At 33.6% G+C, this 15,128-nt stretch overlaps 3 protein-coding genes across 3 annotated transcripts; 2 read left to right on the top strand and 1 right to left on the bottom strand.

Annotated features, from left to right (window-relative positions):
* The first annotated feature begins 163 nt into the window (after positions 1–163).
* LOC131594260 (U-box domain-containing protein 52-like) lies at positions 164–3,619 on the top strand. Its single transcript, XM_058866341.1, has 7 exons — positions 164–517; positions 607–692; positions 776–897; positions 1,000–1,262; positions 1,351–1,414; positions 1,518–3,156; positions 3,250–3,619. Exons 1-7 carry the CDS (start codon positions 328–330, stop codon positions 3,331–3,333), a joined length of 2,448 nt encoding a protein of 815 aa, XP_058722324.1. The 5' UTR covers positions 164–327; the 3' UTR covers positions 3,334–3,619.
* Positions 3,620–3,899: 280 nt separating this feature from the next.
* On the bottom strand, positions 3,900–7,642 carry LOC131594264 (methyl-CpG-binding domain-containing protein 2-like). The gene is made up of 6 exons (XM_058866345.1): positions 7,451–7,642; positions 7,235–7,301; positions 4,945–5,538; positions 4,748–4,801; positions 4,488–4,621; positions 3,900–4,338 (listed from the first exon to the last, which is right to left on the bottom strand). The coding sequence occupies exons 3-6, from the start codon at positions 5,514–5,516 to the stop codon at positions 4,196–4,198; spliced, it is 903 nt and encodes a 300-aa protein (XP_058722328.1). The 5' UTR covers positions 5,517–5,538; positions 7,235–7,301; positions 7,451–7,642; the 3' UTR covers positions 3,900–4,195.
* A 3,065-nt stretch (positions 7,643–10,707) lies between these two features.
* On the top strand, positions 10,708–11,455 carry LOC131594265 (uncharacterized). Its single transcript, XM_058866346.1, has 2 exons — positions 10,708–10,940; positions 11,209–11,455. The coding sequence occupies exons 1-2, from the start codon at positions 10,773–10,775 to the stop codon at positions 11,257–11,259; spliced, it is 219 nt and encodes a 72-aa protein (XP_058722329.1). The 5' UTR covers positions 10,708–10,772; the 3' UTR covers positions 11,260–11,455.
* The last annotated feature ends 3,673 nt before the right edge of the window (positions 11,456–15,128 follow it).

Here is a 15,128-nt window from a genome sequence, read left to right as displayed (position 1 = left end):
AGCTAAAATGGCTATATATGTTTAGTGCAAATTAAGGAAGACAAAGAGAGAAAAAACAATTGTAATAGCCAAAAATGAAAGGGTTGCTTAGGTAACATTGTTACATAATCTTAACTAAACTTAGAATCTTACAACAAACAACACTTACAACTGCCGCTGGAGTTTCAACAAATTAACAACATATAAACACCTTCCCTTTACTCTTTCTTATCATTACAACATTCTCAATTCATCTACTAGCTTATGCTGCTTCATTAATCTCTTTGCTTCTTTTGCATAAAGAAGCCATAACAATATATATATCCATATCTCATATCATCAACAACAATGTCTCGGTTGAATTCAGAAAAGAAACTCGGTGCAGGCCGTGTCGTTGCTGTTGCTATTGAGAATAACAAAACAAGCCAACATGCTGCTAAATGGGCTGTTGAAAATCTTCTTCCTAAAGATCAATGCCTCTATCTCATTCATGTTAAACAAAAAATTAATTCCTCCTCTTCCGTCTCATCGTCATCATGTAATTCATTCTTTCATTCATTCCTCGTTTGTCTTCTATTTCTATGTAATTTTTTATATACTTACAAACATTATCTATATATGGTGCAGCTAATAGCGATATAAACGACGATACCTTTGATAGCGAATCAAAAGATCTTTTTGATTCCTTCCGCGTTTTCTGCAATAGAAAAAGCGTAAGTTTATGTTTTATTAATTCGGTTATTATGTTTTGTTTAATTTTCAAGAAAAATAATAAAAAGTGATTTTGCAATAACAGATACAATGCAGAGAAGTGTTGTTGGAGGATGCAGATATATCAAAGGCATTAATAGATTGCATTTCAACTCATTGCATTGAGCTTCTTGTGTTAGGAGCATCATCAAGGGGTGGTATTGTTAGGTACATTTTTTTAATGTTAATTCAATTCATGTTTTGTTCAATTTCATGATCATGTATATATATATAATAGAATTCTGTGTGATTTTGAACAATTTATGACAGAAGATTTAGGACAACGGATGTTCCTACCACTGTTTCAAAAGCTGCACCAACATTCTGCACTGTGTATATAATATCGAAAGGAAAGATTTCGACTGTTAGATCTGCGACAGCTCCAATTCCAAAACCACCCGCGCCTATGTCGGCGCCTATGATTGCGCCACCAACACCGTCACGTAGTCAACAGTTTCAACAGCAATATGCAATGCCGACTCGAAGTCCCGAAAGATCCGACCCTCAGTTGAGCAGAAACTACCCGCCACGACGTATGTGTGCTTAGTTTACTAATTGTTAATATTTTTTTGTGTGATCGAAATTCACAACACCGAACTGAATGAATGTATTTGTATACAGCTGTATCGGATAGGCATACAACATATGGGATGCGACAGGGGCTGGATGATGAACAAGAAATGATGTATGTTTGTTATACAATACATATTCATTTCCTTTAAGATAATGATTATATTCATTGATTGATACTAACTAATGATGTTGTTGACGATGATATGATCGATCAGATCACCGTTCAACAGGAGAGGACACAAAGCATACGAGTCATCGGTTCCTGATTCAGATATATCATTTGTGAGCAGTGGAAGACCAAGTATTGATCGAATATTCCCTTCGATGTATAACATTGAAGATCTAGACACTAGTATGAGTAGCGGAATTCCCGCCGGCAGGCTTTCAGATTTTGATGCAAGAAGCAGCTTTGCTTCATCCTATTCTGGAGGAGGAGGACCAAAGTCAATTGACATGTCTTCTCCTTTGGATAACTATTCATTCAACTCTCAAGGCAGTGGTGGTGCGCTTTCTTCATCAAGGCTATCTGATGGCGGAGATGAAGTCGAGGCAGAGATGAGAAGGCTTAAGCTTGAACTCAAACAAACTATGGAAATGTACAGTTCAGCTTGTAAGGAAGCACTCAATGCCAAACAGAAGGCAATAGAACTTCAACGTTGGAAATCCGAAGAAGAAAAGAAATTGGAAGAGGCAAGAGAAGGTGAAGGAGCAGCTATGGCTATGGTAGAGTTGGAGCAAGAAAAGTGTAAAGCTGCACTCAAGGCAGCGGAAGCGTCTCAGAGAATCGCAACGTTGGAAGCACAAAAGCGAATGAACGTAGAAAGAAAAAGCGAAATGGAAGCAAGTCAGAGGAGAAAAGCTGACGATTCTTTTAATCCAATGCATAGCACTGCTAGATATAGAAGATACAGTATTGAGGAAATTGAAGATGCGACACAAAGGTTTTCAGACAGTCTCAAAATTGGTGAAGGAGGGTATGGTCCTGTTTTCAGATGTGAACTTGATCATACGCAGGTTGCTATCAAAGTGTTGAAATCAGATGCAGCTCAAGGAAGGGCACAATTTAATCAGGAAGTTGAAGTTTTGAGTTGCATAAGACATCCAAATATGGTGCTTCTGTTAGGAGCATGTCCTGAATTTGGCTGTATAGTGTATGAGTACATGGCTAATGGAAGTTTGGATGATTGTTTGTTCAGGAGAGGAAAGTCACCCCCTCTTCCTTGGCAGTTGCGATTTCAAATTGCTGCTGAGATAGCCACTGGACTCCTTTTCCTTCACCAGACTAAACCTGAACCGATTGTGCACCGTGACTTGAAACCTGGAAACATTTTGCTTGACAGAAACTATGTGAGCAAGATTGGTGATGTTGGTTTGGCAAGGCTTGTTCCTCCTTCTGTTCAAGATACTGTCACTCAGTATCGCATGACTTCGACTGCTGGAACTTTTTGTTACATTGACCCTGAGTACCAGCAAACCGGCATGCTTGGTATCAAATCTGATATCTACTCACTTGGAATCATGCTTTTACAAATGATTACCGCCAAGCCTCCAATGGGTTTGACTCATCATGTTGGTAGATCTATTGAAAAGGGAACTTTTCATGACATGCTTGATCCTGCTGTTCAGGACTGGCCTGTTGAACACGCCTTGCATTTTGCCAAACTTTCCCTTCAGTGTGCAGAAATGAGGAGAAAAGATAGACCCGATCTTGGAAAAGTTGTGCTTCCTGAGCTCAACAAACTCAGAATATTCGCCGAAGAAAACATGCCTATGATGATGTTTAGAGGCGGTAGTGCAGCATTCAATCCCAGAAGTACCAATTATTTCTTGAATTCCACCGCTTCCACAAATCAAGTGAGTCATTTGATTTCATTAGTTATATAATAATATAACATTGACACTATCAAATTAATATTGAAATTTATATATCTGTATATTTTATTGCAGGACATTATGAGTGAATCAGATTCTTTGTCTGGCATCTCCGGATACGAAAGCCGTTCAAGCACATCATCATTGGGGAGACTGTAATGATCAGAGTATACATAGTTCTTGAAAGTTTTCCTTTTGTTGGTTTGACAACATCACATCAGGCAGCCACATACATGTTGAAGTTTAAGGTTACCTACCACATGGATGCATCCATGAAGAAATTAAATGTCCAGCCAAAATTTGTAACCCTTGATTTGAATGTATTTCACAATTTGATCTATTCTATACCAGTACCATGAATTTTGTCTGCAAATATTCTATTTAGCAAGTCACATAAATGTAAAATTTGGCACCTGCCTGTGATTGATCCAATTTTATGTCTCAGAATAATATTATACAAAAATTATTTCATGTCATTTAAGAAACTAATTTGCATCAATTAATTTTTTTATAGGAAAAAAAAAAAAAGAGATTTTTTTACTGCGAGGAACTAACTTTCAAAAAGATATTCGAATTGCATGCAAATATCAAGAGGCAGGCACCCTATTGGGGTTTTCTCCTCTAAACTAACTGCAAAAAATTTCATACATTTCTATTATGAAAACCAGCATATGTTAACTTTTAGCTGACTTAAAAGACTAGGTCAACTGGGACAAGAGAGTACATAAATAAAAATCGAATAATTTTCAACCAAATTGATACATCAGTATACATTGTACACATTGTTTCGGAATGCTCAGACCATACCTCAAACTTAATGCCAAGGCTAAACAGTATTTTTTTCATCCAATGTAGCAGTTGATTTGTAACACTCGGTTTACTAACGCAAAAAAAAATACATTTCTCTATTTGCAAAGACGAATTACAGATGAAGATGCAACCTTACATCCAATAGCAATTAAAAAAATGAGACAACTTCCAAATGGATATTTAGTGATTTGGTCAGGTCTTTGCTTCTGTTTTATGGAAAAAAACTCCGGGTTGCTTGCTTCTTTGCAGGATGGCTGTCAGGGTCATATTCTTCCATAAAAGGAGCAGGAAGCCCAAGTCTTCCCTCATTTGAATTAGTGCCGTCTTCTGGACTTACCCAAGCTAGAGGACTCACTGCATCACACATATTACCATGATAACACGGCACAAAAATTCTCAGTATCAAATTAAATTAGACTGCCCCAAAACTTTTATCCATAAAAATTTTGGCACATCATAGTAGTGCATTTGAACCCTTATGATTTAGTCAAAACTTTATGTACCTTGTTCAGGTTCAACTGATTTAGCATAAGAGCGTTTCCTCACATAGTTTTCTTGCAATGGCTTAGGTATTTGAAATGAGAACCGTGAAAGAGTAACGCCATCTGTCATGTATTCTGGATGTTCCGACAAGAACCTAAAAACATGTTCACCACGAGCAAAATAAAATAAAGATGAAAGCCAGTAATTAGTAATAATTATGACAATAATTCAATTAAGACAAGGTGCAAATTGCATAGATAGTAAAGCAGAAGGAGCATACTTCTGAACCTCGACCATAGAGCGCAATTTCTTGCCTGATGGTGCTACATAGTATCTGAAATATTAAAAAATCACAACAGTGACAAAATGATGATGAACAACTTAGAACTTCCATGAGAGGGTGTATTGTATCATTGGATAAGGTTGTTTTTTTTTGCTAATAACTGATTAAAAGAATGATAGAAAATGGATACATACATATCTGCAAATTTGCTGCTTCCTTCACCTCTAATTCGTAGAAGTCGCTGCCATCCATCTGGAGGCTGTGCAATGCTAGGCTTGTCAATAGCCCAAATTCTACTACCATCCTGGGAAATATCCTCTGGATCATCACAAGTTATATCGGGCCGCCATTCACGAGCTTTTTCACAAACAAAAGGTTGTTGAAGGATATACTCGCGTATTTCTTCGTATTTTTCCTTTGTTGGAATCAACCTCCATTTAAAACAGGAAGCACATTGAACAGTGAAAGCACCAACTGCTGGTAAAATTCTAGGAGTTGAACTTGAAGGTTTACTCCGTGGACGCGGTGGAGGCTTAAACTGAAAAGGATCCGGGGATTGAATTGTGTTGTCTCCATTTATCACAGGGTCATAAAGTACTAATTGTTTAGATGCGTCATCATTAGACTTGTTACTTTCATCATCTGAAGACGAAGAAGAAACATATATGGGTTCTGGAAGACTTTTATGTTGATCATTAGGAGAACCTGAACCTGCTAAGTCATTGACTTGATTCTTGGGTGTAAGTGAAAACTTCCCACGATACATTTGATTTTCTTAGGTCTAGCACCTGATACATTGAAAAAGATGATCAAATTAATTATTAAAAAAATAAACCTCAATATTGTTTGTTACACAAAAAGCCTTATGAAAAAGCACATTCTTGAATAAAGTCAACACTTAAAAGAGAATTTTTATTCTCATGATTCTAGAGACTATATGTTAACCCCATCAAGGGTTATGCATATCTTCTCTTGTCTATTCATTGAATAAGAATTAGGCACAATCAAGGTTATTAAATTGAGATTTGAACCATGAATCGGAAGAACTACTTTCTAACTCAGATTAAGTTTTATTGTGAATAATAAAATGAGCAATGTTATACAGAGCGAATTTTTGCTTCGTGAATGCATCACGACGCTGATGTGTTACGGTTTCAAGGAAATTATACTTCCATGTTTCATTGAAATAATGGGGAAGTCAAAGTTTGACAGCCAGTAAAAATGTACATGAAGCATTCACGATGTACAAGTCAAGGGAACCAAAAATATAGAATAACAGAAACGAGACTATGAAGCAGACTGTAGGCAGGAAGAACAAAAAAATCACACGTGGGCGAGACGGAGGTAGTGAAGACCAAAATAAATATGATGGGGCTGTTTGTTTGTGAACCTGTATTAGGTTAATTGAAAGTTCGGCTTTGGCTGATTCTGTACCATTTAAAGAAAAAAAAAATGAAAACAACCCAAGTGGGCCTTTTAGAAATGGGCGAGTGTGGAACGGTTCTTTCTAGGCTGCACCCATAATAGAACTTGTATCATGCAATCCAGCGGTATTCATGATTTGTGTGAATCGCGATTTACGTTATTATTGAGGTCCAAAAAAGATTTGTGCTTTGATATGTATCAATCGCATTTGATAACATTTTCAAACCAAGATATGAGTCGCACAAATCGCGCGATACTTACTAACAACATTGGGCACAATATTCACAACCGTTACAAAAGGAGGATCGATCGTTTAAGCAAAAGGTTAGGAAGCCCATTTTGACCCTTCCAAACTAGGTGGCAAGCTTGGAAACAATCTAAAAGGTAACCCAAGCTCAAACAAGACTCCACGTGACAGCAAAAATACCGAAATTTAAATGCTGTTTTGGAAAGTATATTTAATCCTCTAGGTATTCAAGCTTAATATGACATGAAAGAGAGCCGCGGAACTCATTTATAATCACGTAATCGCATATAGAAAGTATCAAAGGACCTAGATTCACCTATTTTAATTTTATTTATACTAAGTTCTAGGCATAAGGTTACTAAACAACAACATTCGAAAACAACATCATAAAGGCTGTAAATGTAACTCGAACAGCATATAACACACATGAATTGGTTTGAGTTTTTGGTTGTGGCAATGAGTATAACATATTCCTCTTAAAACATAGCAACAACAAAATCACATAGTTTCAATCAAAACAAAGATCAACAATAAATTTGTCATATCACAACCACTATCAAGAAACAAGAGCAACAAAATCACCCTAATTCAACCAAACACAGCTCAACAATAAATTATTCTTTGAGTATATCATGAAACCACTACCTCATTAGGTTCAACAATAACCAGAAAAACATTATCTAATATTTTAATTTCAAATTAATTTACAGTCTAGGGCAGTGTAAGGTTTAACCCTTATGCAATAAAGAAACGTTCATAATCTCTTAATGTTGAAAAAAAACACACACACAATGTAGGGTAAAGTTATATACCTAGAGGGAAGGAGGTAGATAGAAGAAGAACAAAGAGGCTGCAAAAGTTAAGATCCTGTTGGTGAACCTGTGGTAAGAAAATTATCAGATCAGAAGATGAAGATAACATCAACGATCCATGAAATGAAATATTTGAAAAACAATGAATCTAATAAATAAAGGGTATGTATCTAGGTATATGATCTAAAGAGAAAAAGAGGGATCGAGCGAACGAACCTTAAAAGAAGGAAAAACACAGAGAGGAGACAGAGACAGAGTTAGGTTGGATTATCCTCACAACAAGAAGAACAACACAAAAACCAAGGACCTTCTCTTTGTTCCACTTCTACTCCACTTGTTGTCGTTTCAAATCTAAAATAATATTTACTCCTAACGAGCTATTTATAACTCCATTTGCTAAAAAAAATTTACTATACCTAAATATAAGCAACGTTCAAATTTACTCGACTCTACATGCATTTGTTATCCCTAATTAATACTACTCCTTTTTATTTATTTTTCACAATATAATAAATCAACTTTAAATATATTTATTATTCTTGGCTCATCACTTCGATCTCAGATGAATTTACGTCGACCATATCAATTCTAATGCAGTCAGAAAAAAGTTTCACTCCTTCCAAAATCTATCGGATGCACAAAGATTATCATTTTAAATACAATTTACTTTCACTCTTCTTTTTTATACATTGACTTGAGTGTTGGAATTTAATCATGCAGGTCCCCTATTCTACCGCGTCGAAAGCCGCATTTTGCCACCACTGTCATTTACCTTCTCATTTCTAGTACTCGAATGAATTATTGGCGCCGTCTGTGAGAATTGACTGTTGATTCCTACGATTTGCACAAATTTACAGTATTTCTCCAATTTTTGCATTTCAAAATTTCTTCAGATCATCAGAGCAAGTATTTGCACTCAAACTGGAAGATCTATCGTGCTTTGATTCAATTCAATGTTATCTCAATCTCCTTTCAACAAATCTCCATATTCTCAGATTTTACTTTCATTGATGATGGTTAGATCTAAGGCTACCATATCCATCATTGCGCGAGAAGTTGGTCGTTGCTGCTTTAACAGTAAGGAATCAACCACCTATTCCTCCACTGTAAAGATTCGTAGATCCTAAAACGGTTGTTCCGCTGCTTTCATATCTAGTTCGAGCTTCGTAACTAGACATATTTGCTCAAGTGAATCTGAAAGATACTCTTGTTCCACTTTCGATTACACAACTTGAAGATTTGTTTGTCCTCAAAACTCTCCAGCCAAACCTCAATATATAACATGCCAATGTTCTATTAAATAACATGGTACACAGTATAACATGTGCCTTTTTGCAGAGAGGAGAGACCAAGAAGAACTGATTTTCAAAATACTTCACGCCCTCCAAAAACACTCCAAAACAACTAGTAACATGCACCAGAGTAATCAAGTGGTTTAAAACCTTATCTCGAAGTTACTGAAGGGCAAGCCGAGACTCAAGATAAAAAATGTGCACTGATAAAAAGGAATGGTGTATCTGTCATACCTACTACAATTCCTTTTGTCTTCTTTAGGGGTCAATACACCTCAGTCTAAAAAAAGAACCTACATTTAAAAAGGCCTTATCAAGACCATGTTTTCGATTAAAAATAGAGGCAGTTGTTAAAATGACAAGATAAACCTAAGAAATAGAAACATCTTCTTTTGATTCTTGACTCATGATAGATATTACTTCCTTCAGTTACAGAAAGCTAGTATGTTGTAGAAATACATATGATAAACAAATAAAGGTAACATCTCAAGAAACTGCATAACTAACTCTTCAGAGATCGCATGATGACTTATTAAAAGAGTAATAAGAACTATCAACGCTTTAGATCGCTTCTGGAAGACACTCGAGTATTTCAGTTTCCGAAAACCATTAAGATAAGACCTACGAAAGACATAAGCAGTATGAGGTGCATTTAAGGAGCATATTCGAAAGGATATCAATGCCACCTCTTAGCTTTCATTCAAGTTGAGACATGGACGACATAAAAGGATGAATACGAGAAAAGCTCTCACACGACTAAGTAGAGATAAGGGTTGTGGGGCAACTATTCTGAGCCAGCTAATAAGGCCAACGACTATGACTCTGTTCGGGACTGGGCCGAGCAGGCCCAACACTTACTTTTGGACCGAACAGGCCCAAGTCCCTTAGCTAGCCGAGCAGGCCCAATCTACTTGGACCCATTTCCCAGTTACAAACTGGTCACGCGCAAAGACCACATGGGTAACGTTTCAGCAAAGGATTCGGTCAACCACCTCCGAACCCTACGCCACGCTCACCCAGAACGTGAGTCACCTGCTGACTCAGCCCTATCAAAAGGGTGTTCTGGCAGTTTCCTAGCACGTGGGCCTCCAATTGGATTTGGCCCAAATAGGAAACCTTGGCGCAGCGCTGGGGGCTATAAATACCCTCTTTCACTAGAGGGTCAGGTATTCATTCTTTACTTCCTAAACTCTTACTTGCTCTTTCTCTGACTGCTACTTACTTTGGCATCGGAGAACCTTTCAGGTACCCCCATTCTGTCCTACTTGCCAAATTCAGCCTCCGTGACGATCCCTTCTGATCAGGTTAGATCAGACCCCAAAAAAGGTAATAATTTTCCAAATCACTCGCAACGTATGAGTGTTACCATGAAGAAAGAGCATATGAGATCTAGGTCCAAGATACATCCTACAGTTTCTCACATCCTACGTTGAAGATCAATCGATTGTTACCACCACCCCATTATTAGAAGGGAAAACACACCGTTCTCCATGTATACAATTTTAAATTCAAATTTCGTTCACTCATCTTTCTTACACACTGACTTAAGCGAGGAAGTGTTAACCTTGCATGCCAGTTCATATTTCTCATTGTATTATAAGCTCAAATCTACCATTGCACCTTGCAATCTCCATTCTCTAATCAACTTTAATTCTTTAACGGAATGCTTACCAAATTGATTCAAATGACTGTTTTTTTAGTTTCTCTTATTTGTAGTTTTTTTCCTAGTTTGATTTTTTTTCCCCTTACTATTAGAGAATCAAGTTCTTATCATTATCTACATGCAAGTATTTATGTTATTTACAAATTATATGAATTTAATTGAGAGACAAATATTTGATATTATTGGTTGACTTATTTATGAAATTTTGATCTTAGTAGTGAATTAAATGGTTCAAAAGATGAGACCTATTTAATTTTTTTTATCATGATTTTATTATTTGACATGCTCTTGAATGACCTAGTAAGGATGATATGAACATGAAATAATTTCTCAAATGATAAGAATTTTGTATAAAAAAACATATAAATATTAACTTTATATTAATAGTTGAAAGAAAAATAAAAAAAGCAAAAGAAAAGAAAGTGAGGTGTAGAGAGTCAGTTACGCGGGTTAGGCCCAGGCCCAAGCCCAAGCCCATTTACAGAGAGGTAATAGCAGTGAGTGAGTAATGTGAGAGAAAAGGAAGAGAGAGAAATCTGAACTGTGAAGGAAGAAGAAGAAGAAGAAGAAGAAAAAAGAGAAAATGGGTGGAGGAATGGAAGCAAACAAGAACAAATACATTGAAGAATGGGGCGCTGTTAGAGAGAATCTGGAACACAATTTCCGTTGGACTCGCCGTAACCTTCTTCTTGTTGGAATCTTCGGTCTCGCTGTTCCCGTTCTCGTCTACAAAGGCATCGTCAAGGAATTCGTAAGATCCATATTCTCATCTTCTATCATTCAATTTCTACGATCTGCTTCATTTAGCAGTGAGTGATTTGTTATAGCTTTTCTTTTTCGTTATGCGGAGACTGAGATTCGATTTTAAAATTGGGGATAATAGTTTTGTAAAGTTTGAGTTAGGTACAATTCAAATTTTAAAAGCAATGTGTTGTTAATTGTTAAATATAGTTGTATAGTTTTCAAACCATTTTGATTCTCTTTGCACTTAGATATGCGCATCTTTTTTATGATTACAGCATATGCAAGATGAAGATAATGGCAGACCATACAGGAAGTTCAAGCCTTAAGTATGGAAGACGCTTTGAAAGTTAGACCTTAATGAGGCTAACAGCATGTGTTTTTTTCTTAACTTGCCAAGGGCTGTTTGTTTATGTAGTTTGGCTGTCTTCATTCATATTTCTGTGATGTTAATTTGTGACTGTTGTTCAAAATCAATAATATATTTGGAAAACAAAAACCATGAGTTTGAGAAAATATTATATTAACAACTTGTTTTTGTTATATTTACTCATATTACCAATGAGTTGCTTTGATTTTTATTCTGTAAAAACAAAGAAAATGTTACAAGCCTGAAAAGATGAATTTGAAGTGGGGATGAAAACCAAACCTGTTGTGTTAAGGTCAATGCATAAGAACATGTTCTTGACATTCTTTTTCATTAAAATACTATCCAACAAAAGCTTGTCACAAATTTATAAATACACAGTTATTGTTATTTGGATTTAAATTTTAAATTTATTTGCTTATGTTATGTTATATGAAAAATTCTAGCATAAACTCTAGTGTGTTTGGATGGAGCATTTTAATGAGGGAAAGTAATTTTCTGAGGAAATTGAAAATGATTCGACTAAAATCCATTGTTTGGATTAAAAATATGGAGAATTGTTAAAATGATGTAAATTTGTGAAGTATTTTAATCAAGTTAAATTTAAAGAATTTCAAATGACACCAAAAAGTAAATAATTTGAAATTGCTCCATAACTTGAGTGTTAAATTGTTTATTATTATTTTTTTTAAATTTGCAAAATGGTCCAATATTTTATTAAAATTATAAATTTATCTCAAAAAATTTCATAAAATTGCAAATAAGTCCCTAATAAATTTCTAAATTTACAAAATGGTCCTTAAAATTTTCAAAAATTGCAAATTAGTCCCTATTTTTTTATATTTCAAGTTTGACCCAAAAGTTTTGAAATTGATGAAAATGTCAAAAAAAATTTAACAATGAATCATATTAATACTTCATCCAAACAAGAATTTAAAATTGAATGAATTTCAATTGAATCATTTGAATTGCTTAGAATTTTAAATTCCTTAAAAATTCTTAATTGCCTCATCCAAACACACTCTAAGAGAAATGCTAGAATTACACTAAAAACTACAACCACACTGCATATATACGGTTACATCATTCTTTTGATCTTGCTTGGTTTTGGAGGTCTATAAGGCTCTTTTTTTTTGTGGCGGATTATAAAAAAATGGTGGATAAAAAAAAAGCTCTTTTTAAATATAAGAAATTAACAGATAAATTACGACTCATACAAAAATAAATTATAAATTTAGTCGTTACACTATAATAAAAGCAAAATTTATAGTTAAACATACCATTTTTTTCTTTCTAATCAATGATTTCCTATTTTTAAATCTATTTATAAAGTGTCATGTTTATCGTTTTAACAGCTATAAACAAAATATATTTATAAGGATCAAATATATTGACGAAAAATATTTGAAGACTATTGTTTGGAAAAATATACTTAAAGGGATTAAGAATTTTTTTATAAGAAAAAATTATTTATCGACGATTAGGGCTCAAACAACTATTTTCACTTACAATCAAAGTAATCATAGTTCAAAACACTACTATTCCACCATCAAAAATATATTCTACTTGAAGATAATATATTCTAAATAATTTCACATGTTGAACACCTAAAATATAGTTTATGTGCAATTTATATGTTAATAGAAAACTCTTCATCCACGGCTTAATTGCATAGTACATTTTGTATCAATGTCAATTAATAATCATGTACCAATCAACATATTATAAAAAAATTTAATTGTATCAACATATTTTTAAATTGAGTTTTCTACAAGACAAAATCAATTCTTCTATCAATTTTCTTTAGCCTAAACTTTATAATGGATATGGTGATGTCATGGTAAATACACCTAAACTTAAGTATCAAATCTTTCTTATATAATGCCTTTCATAATCAACACTTTCATAACACTGCCCTTGTTTTTTGAGAGAAAGATCACAAATCAAAAGATCACAATGCTCGAAACCACAGATATATTAAAAATTCAAACATTCTGATTCAATCAATAGTTCTGGTACAAGTTATTGAAAAAATTTACATAAAGAAAATAAAAACACAACTACATCATAAGACCATAACACGAAAACTATAAAATAGAATAAAAAACACAATTATTCTCAAATGACAATAAAAAATAACACTATGTAAAAATTATTCCACCACATAGATTACTCGCAAAATATCGATGACTTTTGTTGATATATCTAATGTAAATATGAGTCTTACATTAAATGGAAAAATGAATGTTCAACATTTTATAAGTGAGAAGACACATTTTGTAAATAAATATTTAACTATATCACACAATTATTATAATACAAGAAAGAATAGGTAAAATATATACATATATATATATATATATATATATATATATATATATATATATATATATATATATATATATATATATATATATATAATTTCAATCTTTCATTTTTTTACAAAATTAGTTAATGTAGAATTTTTTTTAACATATAGCATTTCATCCAAGTAAATTAAGTGACTACACCACTAATTTACATTTTTCCATCATGTGGGATATCCACGATTATTTTAATTAATCTAATTTAAGAAAATAAGTGACTATACCACTAATTTACAATTTATTAATTTATTAATTAAATCCACTAATTTGGATTGATTGATAAGTCTCCCACTAGTTTAAGTGAGAATGTCTATTGCTGAAGATAAGTGATAAGTAAAATGATAATGATAGTAGACTTTATTTTCATGGCATAAATTGAAGTTATATATGGCCTTGATTTATATAAAGAACAAAAAACCAAATCTGTTTGTCGAGTGAACAACTGACAACACCTTCAGCTAGTGAAGTTTTGTTTTGCCATGCAATTTTCAAATATGCATATGGTAGTGGATACATACATATTGCTATTATAATAACTAATTACTTTTGTATATGAATTTTTCTAGACCACTTAATTTTTACATGGCCAATATATAAAGATAACCAGAATTGATCTCTCCATTCTCAAGTCACACTAGTAATATTAATTAATATAATGAAGATAAAATGTTAAAGAGTTGATTAAGGCTCTAATTTCCCCTCTAGTCAAACCAATAATATTATATGTACTTAGTAAATTATACGGAATTCCATATTCCACTTAAGTACATCATATTCCACTCTTTATACGGTATTCAATATTTTACTTAAGTATACCATATTCCACTCTTTATACGGTATTCAATATTTTACTTAAGTATACCATATTCCACTCTTCGTCTTACAAGTCGATTTTGTAAAGATGAATTACGACAAACTCTAATAATTAAAATAATAAAAGGGAATAATTCTTTGAACCTTTGATATATCCCATGAATATCGTCATAATCAATGAATTAATATTTTAATTTGATTGTTAGTTTCATTAAATTGTTCATTGTTTTCTAAAATTGACTTTATTGTTATTGTTCTTATTTTGATTATTAGCAATTCGGAGGGTCTTGAGACGACCAATGTTAATTACCCTGTACTATATTTTCTAAGTTATTTTGATCGCGCACCATAACGATCAACAATGTTAATAAATGGGGTTGAACCTAACTCAACCATTTGTAAAGGGAATGTTGTACCCACATAATATCAAAAATCAATATTGTAATAATTTTTGACATATTAAGCCTTAATACCATATTAGATACGAAGAAATTTCTAATGGACTTATGATATGAGTGCCTTAAATTAAAGGTCCCATAACTAACCCATAAGGACCTAACTCAAGTTGGATAAATAAATTACTTTGTTTATTTTCAATGTAGGGGCTATACTCCAACCAATGTAGGACTCTGCTCCAAACACCTATAAGATG

Source organism: Vicia villosa, linkage group LG4 (assembly GCF_029867415.1).
Source record: "Vicia villosa cultivar HV-30 ecotype Madison, WI linkage group LG4, Vvil1.0, whole genome shotgun sequence".
NCBI lineage: Eukaryota > Viridiplantae > Streptophyta > Magnoliopsida > Fabales > Fabaceae > Vicia > Vicia villosa.
This window is presented reverse-complemented; position numbering and strand designations above follow the sequence as displayed.

Coding starts and splice junctions, on each gene's coding strand:
- LOC131594260 (XM_058866341.1), top strand. CDS start 328: ATGTCTCGGTTGAATTCAGAAAAGAAACTCGGTGCAGGCCGTGTCGTT. Junction 898..999: donor TCAAGGGGTGGTATTGTTAG/GTACATTTTTTT, acceptor AATTTATGACAG/AAGATTTAGGACAACGGATG. Junction 1,263..1,350: donor CAGAAACTACCCGCCACGAC/GTATGTGTGCTT, acceptor ATTTGTATACAG/CTGTATCGGATAGGCATACA.
- LOC131594264 (XM_058866345.1), bottom strand. CDS start 5,516: ATGTATCGTGGGAAGTTTTCACTTACACCCAAGAATCAAGTCAATGAC. Junction 4,622..4,747: donor TCTATGGTCGAGGTTCAGAA/GTATGCTCCTTC, acceptor ACATGTTTTTAG/GTTCTTGTCGGAACATCCAG. Junction 4,339..4,487: donor ATCAGTTGAACCTGAACAAG/GTACATAAAGTT, acceptor TGTGTGATGCAG/TGAGTCCTCTAGCTTGGGTA.
- LOC131594265 (XM_058866346.1), top strand. CDS start 10,773: ATGGGTGGAGGAATGGAAGCAAACAAGAACAAATACATTGAAGAATGG. Junction 10,941..11,208: donor AAGGCATCGTCAAGGAATTC/GTAAGATCCATA, acceptor TTATGATTACAG/CATATGCAAGATGAAGATAA.